This window comes from Sus scrofa, chromosome X (genome assembly GCF_054392235.1).
Source record: "Sus scrofa isolate SSC_HxYL_T2T_F1_AM1 chromosome X, Sscrofa_HxYL_maternal_Yorkshire_Landrace_v2.0, whole genome shotgun sequence".
NCBI classification, from domain to species: Eukaryota; Metazoa; Chordata; class Mammalia; order Artiodactyla; family Suidae; genus Sus; species Sus scrofa.
The window spans coordinates 84,728,023-84,749,232 of NC_139401.1; the positions used below are offsets into that span (position 1 = coordinate 84,728,023).

Sequence of the window (21,210 nt, forward strand, 5' to 3'; positions counted from 1 at the left end):
CATAATTTGAAAAATTCTATCTTAGGGAATCTTGGAATCATGTAGATTCTCTCATTAGCAGACCTATAATTTTAGGTAAACCTCAGTTGAGCCCTGAATAGCCAGTTACACTAATTAGTCTGTAATTTCATAATCTGAGTGTTTGTAAATAGCACATACTTGAAAAATTCTAGATATACAAATGCTTTTGGCTGTATGGATTTCTAGACAAAGTCAAAGTATCACCCAAAAAAATATAATAAAAGTTGCCACAGAGCCTCCAGTGGTGATTCCTCTATGAATGAATTTCTCATTTACAAACTTGCCCCCAATGAATCTCTCTCCTTAGAAATAATCTATCCTCTTACATTTTGATGATAATAGCAGATATTTCAGCCATTTCTGATTCAGTGTTTTCTATCTTATAGAAATGGCTTTTTAAAGTCCCATATTTTGCATTACACATGCACATATACAATTTCCATTTTTAAGTGAGGCTGTGTTCTATAATATAATTAGTAGTTGTGAAATCAGTCAAGATCTATTATATTAATAATGCATTGTATTAAACATTTTAAATAGATAATTTCAACATTTATCATAACTTGTTAATAAGAACTAAAGTAACATGTATATAGCACTTTACTGTGTACCAGGTTCTGTTCTATTGACATATATTATCTCATTTAGGTAATATTTTGGATTCTGTTTTACAGATTAAGAAACTAAAGCATAGCATGAGTGGTAAAGATCAGATTTAAACCCAGTCAGTTTAGCTCTAGAGTCCATGCTCTATTTTGAGATTATGGTAGAAATTCTTAAGATATTGTCAATGACAGAATCTTAGGCCTCTGGTAAATATCTTTCAGAGTTTAAAAACACTTTTGCAGCATGTAACCATCATCAAAAGCAAGAGATGTAAAGTATCTCCTACTTACTCTTAAACCAGATTCAGAGGATCTGTAATTTCATATAGACTCTGAAAGAGAACACTTTCTGGAAATCCTAAATCAAAAAAACCAAATAATTGAATTAATAGAAACGAAAAACTAATTCATATTTTGTGGGCTTTGATGTAAAAACTACATGTTCTACTATGATGAAAAATGTCCTCCCAAAGATGTTCAGGTTGTAATCCCTGGAACCTATGAATATGAAGAGCTTTCCTATCATATTTCTTCACTTTATTGATAAGGAATCTCAGGCAACCAGAAAAGTCAAATGACTTGTCTCAGCTCATGCAGTATACCTTTACTATCCGTAGTAACCTTTCTGAGAATTTCCCCCATTGCAAATGGCCGCTGGCAGAGAGAGAAGTCGGGGAAAAAACTTTTTTTGTTTACTTTTTTCATCTATAATGACTTTTATTTTTTCCATTATAGCTGGTTTACAGTGTTCTGTCGAGCACCTATTTTTCAGTTAAAAATAAAAAAGTTGAGACTAATAGACACTTAAACTGGAAATTAAGTTTCAAGGTTTATTTCAGTGATTCCCCTTATCTCTACTCACTACTGATAGCAGCCTGTGAATATGTTCCTGACTGCTGCAGTGAGTAACACTTCCCTCACTATGCATATAAAAAAGACTAAACTATTTATCCTGGGGTTTTGTAAAATGAACAACCTAATGAAACTTGGCTCATGTGGTTTGTATTCTTTGCACGCACCTATAGTAAAAACATCATGCTGAAGAGCATCATTTATTCGTATATATTATATAAAGAGTAGTTTCTTTGCTAAAAGGGCTATGATTAATTTTATCAGACATGAAATATATAATGATTACTGTAAATAAGAAAAAAAAATGTAGCCTAAATCAAATGCAAATATTTGTCTGAGAGGAAGGAAATAAGGATTTTATTACATTTACTGAACTTTAAATTTTAAATCGAATGCAAATATTTGTCTGAGAGGAAGGAAATAAGGATTTTATTACATTTACTGAACTTTAAATTTAAGGAGTTTACCCAGACAGTACACTTTGAGACAGCCTCAAATTGCAATTCAACAATTAGTGGTTTGATGTGTCAGCAAACATCTTTATAGATGGAAATGAATGGCTGGTATATCCTAGCTGAGAATGTAAATGTCATGGGTAAGAGTTCATAATGACTGATACATGCTCTGAAAATTATACAAAAGGATGTTGACTTCTTTTTAAGTATCGTGATCTGAAATTATCCTTGAAACTGACATTAAGTAGCATATTTCAACTTAAAGAATTCACTGCTCCTGGATGTCATAGAATTAATCAAATGCCATTGGTAGATTAGGGGAACAAATGAATTGTATAAGCATGTGAACAAAATTTAAACAGGAGCAAATAAATCAAATATTTAGGTTCGTGCATTTACATAAAATTTTGTTTTTTTGTTTATGAATCCCCTATATATAGATGTTTTAGGATATTAAAAAAAATGTTTTTGAGTTAGAGAACTTGAAAACTATCAGCTGAGTCTGATTAAATGGCGCCTAGCTTAGAAGGTAATGAACAGCCTATTTCATATACAATTTAGTAAATTTGAATTATAAGATGAAGTAATAAATTCAAATTCTGACAAATCAATTAATTCTATTTAATGGATTTTTTTCCTGAAAGCTGAAATGTCCTGTTTCATAAAATCACCTTAATCATTTTGATAGTTGGTGTGAATTATTTGGTTTATATTTAGTTTTAGCTAACATATTACATTAACAGTCCATCTGAAGGTCATGTACAGAGAGACTCTAAAGAGGAATAATAGAGTTTATTGAGTTCTTACTATGTACCAAGTATTAATTTAAGCACTTGAATATGTGTAACACAATAGTCCTATGAAATACATTTCTTTATATCCCTATTTTCTAGGTTAAAAGAAAACAAAACTAAAGCCCAGAAACACTAAATTGCCCAAGATCATCCACCTATTAAGTAATGGAGCTAGGATTCAAGCCCAGGCAGTCTGGCTAGAGAAATCCAGTTTTAACTATCTTTATTGATTACTATGGCTATATTGTCAGCAAAACAAATAGCATTATTACCAGTACACTTATAAAAGATTCAAACATGCTATAAAAATAGAAATCTGGGGCAATTTGTAAAATTAACTTCATAGTAGAGAAAGTAAAAAGGGAGTGAAATTGGAATTAGCACGGTTAATAACTTCAGTCTTTCAGATTCCAAGATTCTTTATGGACAGATATGTGGTAAAGATTTAGTTGACTCTAGAGATTTGGGTTCCCAGAAAGTTGGTTAGTTTTTAGTACTGCTTTACTTCTATCAGCATTATACAAATTCATGATATGTTGATGATTCTGTGTTCTTCAGCTACTTTACAGGATCACAAATAATCACTGAGGAGAGTGGAGGGATCTATTTAAAAAGAGAATGTTAGAAATGACAGAAAGCAAGTTGGAAGCCAACTTGCTTCCAACTTTAGTAGTAGGAAAACTAGTTAATAATTAATAAATATAATCATTTAGAATAAATCCAGGAATTAGACAAGAAAAAAAAAAGACCCCAATAGGAGCAGTTTCTTCAGGCCAGAACACTCTTTTAAATATGTTAGATCCGCTCACATGTCTTCAGATAACTCTGAAGTATAGAATATTTAATGCATTAAAGTGATAGAAGAAACTTGGTAGAGATGGGTAGAAATTCATTTTAAATATTAAAAATTGGCGAAATTTCAAAGCTTATCTGATAGTAGTGGTAAATTGTTCTGTGTATGTGTATGTGAGAGAGAGAGAGAAGATTAGTAAAAGAATAAAAGAAAATATTCCCTCAGGAACTATGGAAAGATATATAATTCTGAAAAATAACAGATTAGACAATATAGGAGGGAAAGATACTTAGAAAAAAGACTAGAGACAAAATAAGAGATCCTCTTTAAAGAAACATTTCTAATTTCTTTCTTTTTCTTTTCTTTTTTTTTTTTTTTTTTTTTTTGATGAGAAGAAAAGGAAACTTTGGGATCCAACTTGTAGTTGCTGTAAGTGAGAAGTGGCTTCAGTCACCCTTAACTACCAGATGCAACAGAGCTGGTGCCCCTGCAGCCCATTTAGGGTTCTGTTTTTCATAAAGAGAACTATTCATTTGGACTTGCAAATAAGTTTGATGCTTTAATTTGGCCCTTGATGCTGGCACCAGAGGGCATGGTGGATAAACTCTGAAGCTGGCCTAGTGTCTTCCCAGGATTGGTCATTATAATGTAAATTTCTTTGTGGTTATAATGTTCAGACATGAAAATCTAAGCATAAAATTTATATGCAGATGGGGAAATTCTGTGTGCCACTCTATGGTTATTCTCAGGTAGATGTAGATCTCTAAGTATATAACATTTCAAAGTCCAAAGAATCCCAGATGAAATATTCAGAAACAGTGTTTAGGAAAGTGGAACTTAACTGAATTTAGTCTTTGGGGTTCATTATGGGTAACATTTTCACTTGTCTTTTTTTCTTACAAAATTGCATGTGTGATCCTTAATCTTAAATTAACTGTCAACATAAATCGGCATGAAAGAAAACCATGGAAACTTTTTCAGTTCGTTTCAATTAACTTTTATATAATAAGATGCAGTAAAAGTATGTGCATGTTGGGCTGCCATAAAAACAAATTTTGAAAAGCAGAATTAATTATGTTGAAAACATTGTGCTAATGTACTAGGAGTAATTAGTAGTAACCTATGAGGGGAGTTTACACAGACAGATTTTATTTCATTAGAAGGCAGAATTTTCTAATAGAATGGACTGAGCTATCTAATGAGGTAGTTAGATTCCCAATACTGGAATTTAAACATCAAAGGCCAGATGGCCACTTACAAAGGATTTTGTTGAAGAAGTTCATAGTAGGTTGTACTGTATTAATGGTATTAATGCTAAGGCTACTCCTGTGGGTTTTTTGTTTTTTGTTGTTGTTTGTTGTTGTTGTTGTTTGTTTGTTTGTCCTTTTGCTATTTCTTGGGCTGCTCCTGCGGCATATGGGAGGTTCCCAGGCTAGGGGTCTAATTGGAGCTGTAGCTGCCAGCCTACACCAGAGCCACAGCAACGCTGGATCCGAGCCACGTCTGTGACCTACACCACAGCTCACAGCAACGCCGGGTCCTCAACCCACTGAGCAAGGGCAGGGATCGAACTCGCAACCTCATGGTTCTTAGTTGGATTCATTAACCGCTGCGCCACGACGGGAACTCCCGGGGTTTTTTTTTTGTTGTTGTTGTTGTTTTTTTAATGATTTATTTAAATATCTCTAGCTGCAAAAGAAAACATTTTAGATGTTCATTATCCAGTCTTTCATTCAGGATTGGATTCAGCAAAAGATGTCTGAAAATTTTTCCATGTTTGGTGAATGCAATTGAATCCCACAGAAAAGTCATATTTTAGGGGGTTAAAATTTTTCCACTCAATAGAAAAATATACCATTTTACTGTTTTATGATCTGTCCCTGACCAAAGCTGAGTCAAACAAAAATTGTTGCTGTAGAACACCATATATGATTGTGTGTTAAAAAAAAAAAAAAGACAAAAAATACCATGAAGTTTTGTGATTTTTGGCCAGAGAAACAGGGAGAGAGAAAAAGAAGAAAGAGAGAGGCGGGGTAGGAGGGGAGACAGAGGGAAAGGAGTACAGTAAAGATGAAGTGGAGAAACATGGGGAAGATGGTGGAGGTGGGATAGAGAGGTAAAGTTAAAAAGAGTGATGATAAACAACACACTACTGTATAGCATAAAGAACTATATTCAATACCCTGTAATAAACCATAATGGAAAAGAATATGAAAAAAGAATGGCTATGTATAACTGAATACTTTGCTATATACCAGAAACTAACACAATGTTATAAATCAACTACAATAAAAAATAAATTAAAAAAGAAAGAATGACAGGTGGAGAAAAAATCTGGGATACATAGAGAGAGGCAGAGAGAATCTACAACAAAAGAGAAAAGAGTGAAAAGGCAGGGAGAACATGATGATGGGGAAAAGAGAAACACAGGTATGGAGAACCATGTGGAGGACAGAGACAGAGAAAAAGAAAAAAAAAAGATAATTTCTAGAGCTACTCTGGGATGAAACAGTACCCATCATTAAATAGTATCTACTTAATAATGTAAAATATCTTATAATCATCCTATTAAATTAATGATTTAATTACAAGTAACATTTCAAATAGGAGGTATAGATTGCTTGTATGCTTGCTCCCTGCCTTTCTCCCTACAAGTCTTATAGGAGTGTAGGGCTTCTGGAATTATACACCTCCTGTTGTTACTCTTGATCCATCACCTTTGGATAGAAAATCCTCCTTTAATGATCAATTTTGAAACAATGCATTTTTTTGCAGATGTCAAGAAAAATGCTGTCATGAAAAACATGATTTCAATTCTTGATTTCCTAAACATCATTCTCTTGAATATAAGATTGTTTTAGGATCATCAAGTGAGGCCTTGATTTACCTATTTTGAAAATCCCCTCTAACTGGTAAAAGCAGACTTGTACCTTGCAAAGCAGTTGCCACTTCTTAATTCCTGATTAGAGCCAATTCCAAGACTGAAGTAATTAACAAGCCGTATTCAGAACATTCAGACACAACCAGACAAAATCATTTCCTTTGGAGAGAGAAGGGGCTACTCATTGACCATGACTTCCTAAAATGTGTAGTAAAAATATTAGAGGATGTTTATATGTATAATATTATTTCATGCTGGTGGATTTTTATTATAATATAGGCATTATAATAATAAATACCTACATTATTTCAAGCATGATTTAGCACTGTTTTCTATGCAAATATTTGAAGATATTTCCACACTTGATATATTTTAAAACAAATTTCTCTAAGAAAAAAGACTCCAGCTTATATAGGAAAAGACAGCATTAATGTGAGTTAGTAATCCTGATATATTTAGATGCATTTTTGTTAAAATATACTCTAGTTTCCTAGTTTGTTGATAAAAATCAATGCATATTTATGAACTGCTTAGGTAGTAAACAATTATTTCTAAATTTGTCAGTGAATAAGAATTGCTGAATGGGATAGTTGGTGTGAATAAGTGAATATTTTAGGTGTCAGACATGCCTAAGGAAATTGCTTGAAATCAGTGTTAAATTCTCCCCTTCAAAAAGTTTCTAGCTATAACATGTGAGCAATAAACACAAATCACACGAAATAATCAGGTTTCTGAGTAGAAACATTATTAATGGCCCTTTTGTCAAGTGTGCTTTAGAGAAAGGATGATAGCAAAAAGATAGAAAGTTGTCGTTAAAGATATGTATCCGTCCAAAGAAAACATCCTAAGCCTGTTAATCAGGACAACAATAGAGCTAGCATCCCAGACACCCAGACACATTCTTTTCTTAAAAGATAGCTAAATATTTCACCTCAGCTGTTTAAATCTTTATTTCCTTTTAAGATGGAAAATGTGTTCATCTTACTCTTTGCTGTTTCCTTTGTTCATTGTTCCTAACCATGGAAATGTTATTGTGAAAGAATTGCACAGCCCAAATGATAAGAATCATTGATTAGTGCCATTCAAATTTTACCAGCATTAGGGGAAAACTTCAGCCTGAGTTCCTCCAGCCTGAGTTAGAATAGTACCCACAATTAAAGATGTAATGCCTCTAGTTTTAATGTTTTAAAAAGATAATCTGCTCTTTCTGAGAATGTGGCCTTTTTTCCCCTGAGACTTAGAGGTCACCCTTTGTTTCCTGCTATAACTGGAAATTCTTGGCACAACACTCCACTGTTGCCTAGATTACTTCTGACTGTAGTAAGGTTTATAGACATTAGTTATAGGATATGTTCTTCATGTCTCTCTGGGCTATGCTAAAATAAGCTAGGAAGACCCTATCCAGTTCTTTAGAACTATATGGAAACAATTTAAGTTAGATTTTAAGTCAATATATGATTTTAAAATTTCACTTTGGGACATACTAATTCAATTAATACTTTACACAAAATCCTAATAACTTTGTTCTATCCATCAAAGTGTTTGCGTTCACATGTCACCAATCCAATGAAAACCATAGTCATTGTTTTTTCCTCAATGAAGGACTTTTGGTTGCTCTTTACTGAATTATGTGTTTTCCCACCTGAGAGTCCTAGACTAATGAAAGAAGTTAGACTGGAATCCCACTGTAGATCTGTCAGTAAATTTAAACTGAAATAACACTGTGTTTAAATCATCTTAAAGCTGGAAAATGAACAAAGAGAGACATTGGGCTTTTAGGACAACAGTTCATTTTGTAAGATGCAACTCAAAAAAGTAACAAAGCAATGAAATTCAACAGACACAGCTTAATGAAGACCAGAAATTTGAAAGGGAAACAAGTATTTTTCAATGTATGCTAATTCGGGTAGAAAATATCTCCACAAGATGTGTCATCCCAATTATTTACAAAGCCTAAGAAATTCGAGTTTAAAAAAAAAACATTGTATAAAAAGATAAACTATGCAAGTGAGAGAGAATACTGTAACATATTTTCAATTTATCGTGCCTATAGATATAAGAAATGTCTGTTACTGGAAAAAATCTACTACAGAAGTTTTAAGAGTTATTCGGTGAAAAAATGTTTCTAAAGAAATAAGTGAAAGGGACATCATGAAATAAGAAAGAGATAAAAGAAAATATTTCAGTTTTTATAGATAGCTAAAGTATTTTCTTCTAATTTTAGTATACCACTCTTTATACTGAAATGTCCCCCACTATAATGTCACTTATTCTAAAGATAAATTACTTCTCTTAAGCAGCATTAATTCCTAAAAGTATATGCTATTTTATATTATCAGTGTGTTCCTATTCATTTAATAATACAGAATTAAATCTCCATAGTGTATTAATACTGATAATATCTACCATATCTACTAAAACTCTGTCACCTTTTTCTTGATTACTGCTGTTTTGGGGAGTGGCGAAGTATCAGTTTCTTTGTTCTGTCCAGGTGCCCTATGTTTTTCAATCAAGCTATGTAAGATCCAGGAATCCAGCTATGTATGGGTTGTTTCAGTAGAATGGGATCTACTGAGATAATGTTTCTCTTCAATCAACAGTGCCTAAAAATTGGAAAGTAGTTAAATAGTAACTGGTAGTCCTCTGAGATGAAAGTTAGATTTTCCTGAGTAATGTTAGCCCTTCTTCACATTCAGCTGATTCACACACTCAGAATCATATTTGACCTTTTACAATTATCTCAAGCTCCTACAAATCACAATTGTATTTTCATTCTTAACTTTCATGTTTTTGAAACATCTAGCTCCTCTTTGAAATATATAACCTGCCCCTTAGAAAGTATAATTTGAATAACATTGGAAAGGGTCCTTGTCTATGAGTCTTGCCATTTGCCATTAACTTGAAGATAACATTTGAAGTTTTTTGTTTGGTTTTGGTGTTTAAGAATCCTGAAAAGAATGATTTCTGATTGATTTATTATTTAAGTTCAGATGTAGGCCAGATTTTTGTATTACTCAAGCCTTGCATAAGTAAAATTCATTGTTTATGAGTAATGAAGTGTTATTAAGAAAATGATAATTGGATAGGCTTAATATTTTATCTCTTTTTAGGATATTCAGTGAGGATGCTTACTATTTTCCTACTTTGTTAGAATTAACTGTTAACTGTTATTTCAATAAGCTTAAATATGGTATATGTTTTTGTAATTATTTAGATAATGACAAGTATTTTATTCAGTCACAATTGGCAAAAGAATAATTTTTGTTAAATTATAAAGGTTTTTAATAGTATAGATTGAAAGTCTATATATCTGATTATATAATGCCACCTAATACAATATGAATCCATCTTTCTAAGACTATATATATATATATATATATATATATATATACAGATTTTGTAAGGATGACTTTAAACTCACTGAATTTTTTCATTCAACGGTCCATATACATAATAAAAAGTAAAACAATAGAAAGAGCATCTTCTGTAACTCAGTCTATATTACAGTTTTTCCTTTTAAATAATACTAAGCACCAATACTGTACTGTTATACTTTCAGAAGCATAGTAGGATTTAAATATACTTTTCTTATATAGTACATGAAATTCTTTGTCTTCCTCTTAAATGCTATCTGTCCAGTTATCTTATGCAGTTTGTAAAATGAATATACCTGTTGATTAAAGTCAGAAGAATATTTACTCTATAATCAATAAAGTGCATCATACATAGGAACAAATATTAAATGTCCAAAATTTATGCATCATGATAAAAGTGAAATATCATTTAGTTCGAATGAATGCAACACCATTTAGGAGGTCTAAATATTGGCCACTTGTGAAATTACTGCTATCAGTTTTATTAATTTTTTTATCCACATTTTTATGAATCTAAAAAAATAATATGAGAAAACATATTTGATAATCTTGTATTACTTTCAATAATCCTCTGACTCTAATATGCATAGTAGTGATTACATTTATTAGTCTCATTGTTTAAAGCATTACAGTATCACTCTTTGCCTTTAGTGTCTATATGCGATTTTCCTTCATCTGTAGTATAATTTCAACATACTGTATAATTTCAGCCATTTTTCTTTTCTTCATCAATTTTTTAAAAATTAAGCTCAATTTCCTCATGCAAATAAGAACTTTATGCCTCATGGAATTTAATCGAATTCATTATGTATTATTATTTGTCCAGTTGGCCCAATAAAGTCACCGTTAATTTGAAATTGGTCATTTGTTATACAATTCTTCTCATATTGTGAAAACTAGCACTAGCACTAGAACATGATAAAATGAAACTGTGTCAATCTCTTCAAAAAACGCATAAGCTTCTATTATGTATTCATCTTCATGTCAAATTTTCAAAAGAATGATAATATGCATAAATAAATATTGTCTTGAATCAAAGTTGCTATAATTTCCCTTTTTTTTTTTTTTTTTTTGTCTTTTTTTTTGCTATTTCTTGGTCTTGGGCCGCTCCCGCGGCATATGGAGATTCCCAGGCTAGGGGTCCAATCAGAGCTGTAGCCACCGGCCTACACCAGAGCCACAGCAACGCGGGATCCGAGCCGCATCTGCAACCTACACCACAGCTCACGGCAACGCCAGATTGTTAACCCACTGAGCAAGGCCAGGGACTGAACCCGCAACCTCATGGTTCCTAGTCGGATTCGTTAACCACTGCGCCACGACGGGAACTCCTATAATTTCCCTTTAAAAGCTAAAGTTTTGAGGAGTTAGAGTAGCTTGAAATTTCTAAATTGGAATCTGCATATTTGTACAAGGTACATCCTTAGAAGCACAGTTGAGGGTTTTGAAATTACTTCTGCCTCAGCCCAAGATGGAGTAAAGGGAATCAGCTTTTACCTTATCATCTGAAACAACCCAAAGAGAGAGAGAAGGAGGGAGAGAGACAGACAGACACACACACAAATATATATATATATATATAACAAAACTGTGAACATCTACGAAACTGTGAACCTCAGGAAATGAAGGACAGTGTTCCATTAGAGACAGGAAATGATTACCACAGTTTCAATCTTGAGGGAGTTTCCTCAAGACACAATACAGGGAGAGGTAATCCAAATGGAGCCTGGAAACTCCCTGAAATGAGGAGACAGGGATGAGAATCCAAAGAGACCAAGGGGTCTAGAGTTTCCAGACACAGTGTTGAAAAGAAGAGAGCTACACTACAAGGAAACCCTGAGAATCAGTAGAGCATCTCCCTCAGATATTCATCAGTTCACCCATCAGTGTATGTGTGAGGAAACCATTTGAGGCCAGTGAAAAACCATCTGGTAGTATTATAGAATGGTGCCAGGTGCTTATATAAGTTGGGAATAGTACTTGTTCCCACTAGCCAAACTGAAAAAATTCATACTTCTGGGGCATTGAGTAGAATTCTCAGGAAGGTCATGATTAGCAGTAGGGACTAACTAGATCTCAATGGCATATTACTTTTGCTCTATCTAGCAAATAATAAAAGGAAGACTTAAAAGGATCAAACTATTTCCGAGTAACTTAAGTGCATACTAGTAAAAGTGCAATAATATTTATGGGACTAGAAAAACATCCAACATACAGAAAAGTGAATGCAAAATAAATGGAATCCAAAGAAAGATTTCAGGCATACACAAAAGCAGAGAAACATAGCATAATGAGGAGAACAATCAAACAATAGAAACTGACGCAATACTGACATAGATGTGAGAATTAGCATAAAATGACACTTTGAAAATGTATTATAAGTGTATTCTATATGTTCAAAATGCTAAGTTTAGATTTGGAAGATATTTTAAAAACTCAAATAAAACTTCTATAGATAAAAGCTACAGTGTAAGAGATGGAAAAATGGCACAGGATAGGATTAACATGTGATTAGACTTGGAAGAAGAAAGATTAGTTAATATGAAGAAATTGCAATACAAATTATCCAAGATAAAATACAGAGAAATAAATTTAAAGTGATAAAAAGAGTGGAGTTCCCGTTGTGGTGCAGCAGAAACAAATCCGACTAGGAACCATAGGGTTGCAGCTTCAACCCCTGGCCTCACTCAGTGGGTTAAGGATCCGGTGTTGCCACGAGCTGTGGTGTAGATCACAGATGCGGTTCGGATCTGGTGTTGCTGTGGCTGTGGTATAGGCCAGCAGCTGTAGCACTGATTAGACCCCTACCCTGGGAACTTCCATATGCCACAGGTGTGGCCCTAAAAAGACAAAAGACAAAAAAGAAAAAAAAAAAAAAATATATATATATACACATATGTGATAAAAAGAGTAATTGAGCTGTGGGACTGCTTTAAACAGCTTTATATGTGAGGAACTGGAGTCCAAGAAGGAAAGAAGGTGTGGAACAAAAAAAAAATTTGAATTAATAACAGCAATATTTTCCAAATCTCATGACAGTTTTTAACTCGCGAAGTCAAGGTTAGTGAACATCAAGCAAAAGAAAAATGAAAAACTACAGCAAATTCATAATAAAATTTCTCAAAATCAGTGATAAAGAAAATTCAAAAGCAGCTAGACAAATGAGACACATTATGTAGACAGTAGCAAAGATGAAAGCAGGCTTCTTATCTGAAACAATACAAATGAGAAGATGGTGGAGGAACACCATTGAGGTGCTAAAAGAAAAAAAAATTATACCCAGCTATTTATTTTTTTTAAAAAATATACTTTAAACCTAAAGGCAAAATAAAGAAAGATATCATTGACATATAAAAGCTAAAAGAATTTATTACCCACAGACATGCATTACAAGAAATATTAAAGGGAGTTCTTCAAGCAGGAAGAAAAAATATAAGACAAAAATGTGAATGTATATAAAGGAATGTAGAGCACTAGAAATGATGATTACAGGGCAAATATATAAGGTATTTTGTTGTAACTTAACTCTCTTTTTAGGTAACTTGACTACACAAAATGAATGACAATATATTGCATGGATCATAGCACATACAAGTAAAATCTAAAAGGTATTTCAATAATAGCTAAAGATTAGGAAAGGAAAATAGTATATCATTGTAAATTTTTATATTACATGTGAATTAGTACAATACCAATTGAAAATAATCTGTGATAAGTTAAAGATGTATAAAATTAATTATAAAGCAACCAATTAAATAATAGTTTAAAAATATCTAAAAGACAAAAAAAGAGGACAAAATTGAATCATAGAAATGTTCAATCTAAAAGAAGGCAGAGGAGTTCCCTTTGTGGTGCAGTGGAAATGAATCCGACTAGTATCCATGAGGACTCAGGTTCCATTCCTGGCCTTGCTCAGTGGGTCGGGGATCTGGTGTTGCCATGAGCTATAGTGTAGGTCACAGTTGCGGGTCAGATCCCGCTTTGGTCTGGCTGTGGCGTAGCTTGGGAACTTCCATATGCCACAGGTGTGGCCCTAAAGATCAAAAAAAAAGAATTTAAAAATAAAAATAAAAATAAAAGAAGGCAGAAAAAGGAAAATGAGAACAAGGGACAAATAGAAAACAAACAGAAAAATTATTAACTCAATCCTGAATATATCAACAATAAAATTAAAAGTAATGAGTCTAAGCACCTCAATTAAAATGAAGGGACTGTCAGATTTGATTTTAAAAACTGGCTACTGTAACTCTGTCTATAAAAAATGCATTTTAAACATAAGGATAGAAATAGGTTAAAAGTAAAATGATGAAACATTATATACTATTCAAATAATAATCAAAATATCAGAAAAATAGATTTCAGAGTAAAGAATACTAGTAGGGATAAAGATATTTCATAATAATAAAGACATTGATTCTTCCAAAGGACATAATAATACTACATGTTTATGCACCCAAATATATAACTTCAAAATACATGAAGCAAAACTGATAGAATTGCAGAAAGATATGAAAAATGAACAATTTTAATGAGGGATTTCAATACTCCTCTCTCATTAATTGATATAACAAATAAAATGATAATCAGATAGGATGTTCTAGACTTGAACATCATTATCAGCCAATTTGACCTGATGGAATTTATTGAACACTCCACCCAACAGAAAACATTCTTTCCAAGTGCTGCCAGAGAGTTTACTAAGATAGACTATGGAGTATAAAACTTTTTTTTTTCAGTAACTTTAAAGAATTCCAGTCGTTCAGAATGTATTCCGTGGTCAGTGGAATTAAAGTATGCATCAATAGGAAAGGACTTCTGGAAAATGTATTCAAATAATTGAAAACCAAATAACACACTTATAAATAAACCATAGCTCTAAGAAGAAAATGTTTTGAACTGAATGAAACCGAAAACAGTTTATCAGGATTTGTGGCATGATACTAAATGAGGAAATAGGAGGACATTTATTGTGCTTTAATTAGAAAAGATGCAAAGTGTAAAATCAGTGACCTCATGCTCTACTTTAACTGGAAAAAAAAAATTAAACTCAAAGTAATCAGAAAAAAAGGAAATAATAAAGATATATATAAAATAATAGATACCAAAACCAATGAAACTGGAAACAAACAAAAAAGAAAATCAAATAAATTTAGACAACAGTTCAAACTTTAAGACCTATTGGAAAGTTATAGTAAAGAAATGCATGTAGTATTGGTAGGAGAGACACTTAGAGCAGTGGAATAGAAAAGAGACTCCAGAAATAAACCTACATAGATAACTGAATTTTGATAAAAGTGCAAAGGTAATTTAAATAAGGATAATATTTTCAATAAATTGTGCTGAAAAAGATGGATATGAAGGTGCAAAAAAAGAATGTTGATCCAGGAATTCCCGTCAAGGCTCAGTGTAAATGAATCCAACTAGTAACCATGAGATTGTGGGTTTGATCCCTGGCATTGCTCAGAGGGCTAAGGATATGGTGGTGCCATGAGCTGTGGTGTAGGTCACAGATGCAGCTCGGATCTGGCGTTGCTGTGGGTGTGGGTGGTGTAGGCCAGCGACTTCAACTCTGATTCAACCCTTAGCCTGGGGACCTCCATATGCCTCATGCACAGCCCTAAAAAGACAAAATAATAATAATAATAATAATGTTGATCCATGACAACATGGACATTAACTCAAAATAGATCATAGACTTAAACATAAAACCTAATAATATGAAACATTTAGAAAAAAGAGTGGGAGAAAAATTTATGACTTTGGATTAGGCAGTGTCATTAAATATCATATCAGAAATCATGATCTAGGAGTTCCCATTGTGGTTCAGGAGTAATGAACCCAGTGAGTATCCATGAGGATGCAGGTTTGATCCCTGACCTCGCTCAGTAGGCTAAGGGTCTGGTGTTGCCATGAGCTGTGGTGCAGGTTGCAGACGTGGCTTGGATCTCGTGTTGCTGTGGCTGTGGTGTAGGCCCGCAGCTGCAGCTCTGATTCCACTCCAGCCTGGGAACTTTCATATGCCATGGGTTCAGCCCTGAAAAGACAAAAAAAAAAAAAAAAAAAAAAAAAAAAGAGAGAGAGAGATAGTTAAAATGTTAAAAATGTTAAAAACTGACCATACTGATCAATTATTGACCAAGGGTTGGTGGGGTGTGGATGGATGAACTGGAATACTGCTAGTTGAAATGCAAGTGGTTCAAACACTTTGGTAAACATCTTGGAAGTTTCTTAAAATGATAAATTATACACCTGCCATTTGATCTAGCCATTCCCTCATGACTATTTATCCCAGATAAATGAAAGTTTATGTCTCTACAAAGATTTGAATAGAAATATTTCTAGCAGCTTAATTTGTTATGGTCAAAAATGGTAAACTCAAAAATGTCCATCAGCTAGTGAATGGAAAAACACACATTGATATACCCATACAATAGAATATTACTTAGCAATAAGAAAGAAACAAATTAAAGATGCATGTATAATATGGAAGAATCTCAATTATGCTGAGTGGAAGAATCCAGAAAAAAAAAAGAGTACACACTCTTTGGCCTATTTACATAAAATTGTAGAAACTGTAAACTATCCTATAATGGCAAAAAGCATGAAATAGTAGTTACCTGCAGAGTGGGAAGTAGCAGGGATCATGTAGAGTGATGAGTATGTTCACTATTTTGTGCTCTTGGTTTCAAGGATGTATACATATTTCAAAGCTTATCAAATTGTGCACTTTGTGGATGATTTATCAGGCAACAATTATATCTCAATAAAGCTGTTACAACTACATATTTTAGAAATTAGTAAATTTAAATCATTTCACTAAAATCACATTATTAAATCATACTTGAGTTAGACAACAAAACATTTAACTTTTAAAAAGATATTCTGTTTATTTATTGGTAAGAAGTACTCACAAAAACAATTGTTTGAAATTCTAATAGGAAAATATAGCTGGATAGAAACTTGTGAAATGTAGTGGTCTCCAGCACCTCAAAAATTGTCAAAAAGCTTATATTTTGAGTTCACTCAAAAAATTTATACATTAATAGGGGAGTTCCCATCATGGCTCAGTGGTTAACAAATCCGGCTAGGAACCATGAAGTTGCAGGTTCGATCCCTGGCCTCGCTCAGTGGGTTAAGGATCTGGCCGTGCTGTGGCTGTGGTGTAGGCCGCTGGCTACAGCTCCAATTAGACCCTTAGCCTGGGAACCTCAATATGCCGCGGGTGTGGCCCTAAAAAGACAAAAGACAAAAAAATATATATATAAAGTAATAATTTTTTAAATATTGAGACATAAAATACACGAAGGAAGTAATTTTGATTAGAAAACTTTCAATATATTTTTCCGTATTATGGCATTTCCTTGTTTATATTTTTTTGAAGACTTAAAACTACTGTTAAAGCAAAAGTTTCAATTGGTATATTTGGGGGTTAAAATTATATTTGATGCATACACAAATAGTTGCTTAAATGTATTTTGCAACTAGTGTATTAAGCTAATGATGTAATTTTTAATCTATGAGTATTTCACATTTGACATTTGAAAACAGAAAAATATTGTTGACAGACTTAAAAAACAAAAAATATGTTAACCATGATACTCTATATTTCTTTCAGGCTGAAAAACAAAGAACTGCAAGTCTAAAGGCTTATTTCCAGTTTTTGATATAACCATTAAAATATTTGACATAAACAGAGAGAACCATCTGTGATTACACCTTACCTTGCTTATCTGTTTTTCTCCTTTTAGAACTGTGTGATCCAAAATGATATGCCTTCATGGACTTTTGTTGTAGTTGCTATTGTTTTGGTTCAGTGCTTAGTAACAGACTTAACAACAGCTTTGCCCTTTTAATATACAACTTCCTTGATCACATTGTGATAGAATTAGTTAACTATTCTACACACAAAAGACGAAATTGATACTAATGTGTGAAATGACTGAATTTAAATAAGGAGCACTCACCAAAACAGTTTAGTTTGCGATTTTAATAAGTAAACATAGCTACACTGAAACTGTTGTGGCTAAAGGAAATGGTCAGTAGCACCTCAAAAACTGTTAAAAATGCTTGTATTGGAGTTCCCATCATGGCTCAGTGGTTAACAAATACGACTAGGAACCATGAGGTTGACGGTTCGATCCCTGACCTCACTCAGTGGATTAATGATCTGGTGTTGCTGTGGCTCTGATGTAGGCCGATTCAACCCCTAGCCTGGGAACCTCCATATGCTGTGGGTGCGGGCCTAGAAAAGACAAAAAGAAAGAAAAAGCTTGTATTTCAATCCAGACAATAGGCATTTTCACCCTAAAAATCTATACATTAATAATTTTTTAAATATTAAGAAATATAGGAGTTCCCGTCGTGGCGCAGTGGTTAACGAATCCGACTAGGAACCATGAGGTTGCGGGTTCGGTCCCTGCCCTTGCTCAGTGGGTTAACCATCCGGCGTTGCTGTGAGCTGTGGTGTAGGTTGCAGATGCGGCTCGGATCCAGCGTTGCTGTGGCTCTGGAGTAGGCCGGTGGCTACAGCTCCGACTCAACCCCTAGCCTGGGAACCTCCATATGCCGCGGGAGCGGCCCAAGAAATAGCAACAACAACAACAAAGACCAAAGACAAAAAAAAAAAAAAAAAAAAAAGAAATATAAAATATATGAAGGAAGTAATTTTTCAAATAAATCATGAAGTGCATCATTATGTAACATCAAATAATTCTTTGATATTTCCTCATTTTATACACTGGCTCTATCTGTGGATAATAGATTGGAAGGGAAATATTCTTATAGAACACAAATTTTATTTTAGTTGATCCCTTAAAATCCCCTGGTAATAATGAAAGAATTATGTATGGATTTACTTTTGAAGTGGACTTACACATTTAACCAATCCACATAATATGAAATTAGTGTTTTTATTATTTAGCATAATGTTACCATTAGTTGGCAGAAAATAATCCTTTTGTGGAACTTTAAAAAAGACATTTAATACTATTAAAATTAATGGTTTTACAAACACAAATCAAATACATCGATCCATTAAGTAATCACATCAATAATTAGTTCAAAACCATAACCTGACACATAGTTCTATAAAATCGTACTTAAAACCCCTATTCTCTGAAATTCTTTATATTAAATGCAGCTATCTCACTTTTTCTTTTTTTCTGTCTTCATAGGAGTTATGTTTATCTTTTAAAATGTCAGGATGATGTCAGTGTTTTCATATACATTGGAAATAATCAGATTTTTAAAAATACACTGCCCCTATGGAAAATTAATCTCTCAAGCTTAAAGAAAAATGCTATTATTCCTGGTGATAAGGTGAAAAACTCTGTATGAAGTAACTAATTTTTATTTCTACTTTATGACCTTTCAGGAATAAAACTTTAAACCTCATCCATAAAATATGCAAATAAATATTGCAGCAACACTAGAATGCCATGTTAATTTGCCTTGCAGTCATGTGCTAACAGTCGAAACTGAAAGATTAAGATTTTATGGTGGTGAGAAGGAAATAGAAATAACTCTGGCCTTTACAACTAAAGTCAAACATAACCCCTAAGTGAAATTCCTAATTTTACAATATCCTTGTATTAACCTTGAAGGAATGTACTCTATTATTTAAACATCGTTTTAAATCAGAAGACAAGTACATTATAATAAATCTCAAATTTCCAAGGGTGAAAAAATGTATTTTCTGATATTCTGAAAATGCAGCCTGTTCATATCATATTTGATAACTATTATAAGTTCAAAATAATGGCAAATTTACAGTTTATTATAGAGAATGAATTATCTTACCCTTTCTCAAAAACTGAAATTCGTCTCCTAAGTTTAGGTAATAGTAGGATGAAACAATCTTTAGCTGCTTTGAAATTGCTTCATGTTTCCAAACTCACTTTGGATTTTCCATACCTCTCACCCATTCCTAGTTGTGTCACCAGACTTCAGTTTAAACATTTAGGATGAACTACTTTTTGTATGAATCGATTATTCTGGAAGTAGCTACACAATTTTTAGTTTGTAGGTGCTATACCTATAAAATATTTTTAAATGAAGTACACAACAAACACACTGGATGAGGAAGATTATCTATGTGTGCACATAAAAAAAAATCTCCCATTGAAATTGAATACTCTTAGCTATTTTATTTAGTACACTAGGATGTTTGGGTATTTTATATTGACTGCAGTCCTCACAATCCCTACAATACTCCTTTTGCTACAGGTATTATTGTTGTTTCCATTTGACAAAAAAGGAATACATATAGATTACATCACCAGGCCAGAATCACATATCTAGGAGGCAGTTTGTAAGTGCCCATCCACATTATTTTGCTCTAACTAGATGTCAAACTTTGCTTTTTATGCATACTCTTAGTGTTGGGGATATTATAATTTAAACATTATCCAATTAATGTAATGATGCTGAAGAAGCTTTCTCAGTAACATGATCTTGTTCTTAACCAATTTTTAACTGAAAAATCTTGAAATCTCACACAAGGTTAAAAAAAAAAAAAATAGCCGTATTGTATTTGACTGCAGGTATAGTGAATGACCGTAAAAATTACAGGGGAAGTGTGCTTCTCTCACCCATGATTCATGTCTGGAGTTTGGATTTGGATTCAAATCTATTCCTTTGTTTTATTTTCTAGTATTTGAAATGTTCAATTCGGAAAATCTTGTCATCTCTTTTTAAGTAAAGCACAGGTTGAAGCAATGTTCATTTTTAAAATTTAGCAGTGATTTGCATCTTATTAATTATGAATTCATTCTTTTACCTTCTCTCTGATCAATTCTTCTTTTCTTCTTCTTTTGATTCTTATTCAAATTGCATCCATATGATATTAAGGTGTACTTCTAGGTGTTTAATAAAATAGGCCCGGTTAAAATCTCTGAAGTTGGACATTAAAACAATCTTCACTTTATGTGTTCTGCACTCCTACCTGAATGCATGTGTTAATTATTGGGGTTTAGAGAATGAAATTTGATTCTGAAACACCTAATGCAATCATATCTATAGAGGGTGAGGATAAACCCCAGGTGCCGGTATGCACAAAGTTGATTTTGCGTAGTGGTCAACTAGGGGGTACAGTTACCATAAAAAAAAAAACATGCTATCAGCCTATTCCCCAGGAAGAGTTTTTACTTAAGCTGGGACCTTCTATAAAAATGTCAACACTAAAAGTTTTTGTATGTGCGTGCACTTGTGCTTGCAAATTAGGGGGAAGTGTGTGTATGTGTATGTGTGTGTGTGGTGGGAGGAGGAATATAGCAGTCTAAAACAGGTCTATTCAGGTCCCGTAAATAGTTGATTAGACCTTACCTAGGTGAAAATCTTGATGCAAATAGAACACAAGAAACTGTAGGTGTTACTGAATGCAAGTTCCTATGACCAACTCACATCAAGCCAAACAAACCAGAACGTTGGCGTTTGGA

General features: G+C 33.1%; 1 protein-coding gene across 43 annotated transcripts in view; it reads left to right on the forward strand.

Annotated features, from left to right (window-relative positions):
* Positions 1-21,210, forward strand: part of PCDH11X (protocadherin 11 X-linked) — a 728,596-nt gene that overhangs the window by 113,060 nt on the left and 594,326 nt on the right. For 3 of the 43 annotated variants that reach the window (XM_085006485.1, XM_085006490.1, XM_085006486.1), the window contains one exon: positions 3,916-5,541. The exons of the other annotated variants lie outside the window; for them this stretch is intronic. In XM_085006485.1, coding sequence (XP_084862611.1) covers positions 3,916-3,957 — 42 coding nt within the window. In that variant the 3' untranslated portion in view covers positions 3,958-5,541. Of the gene's footprint in view, positions 1-3,915; positions 5,542-21,210 lie in introns of those variants that run through there. 43 annotated transcript variants of the gene reach the window in all.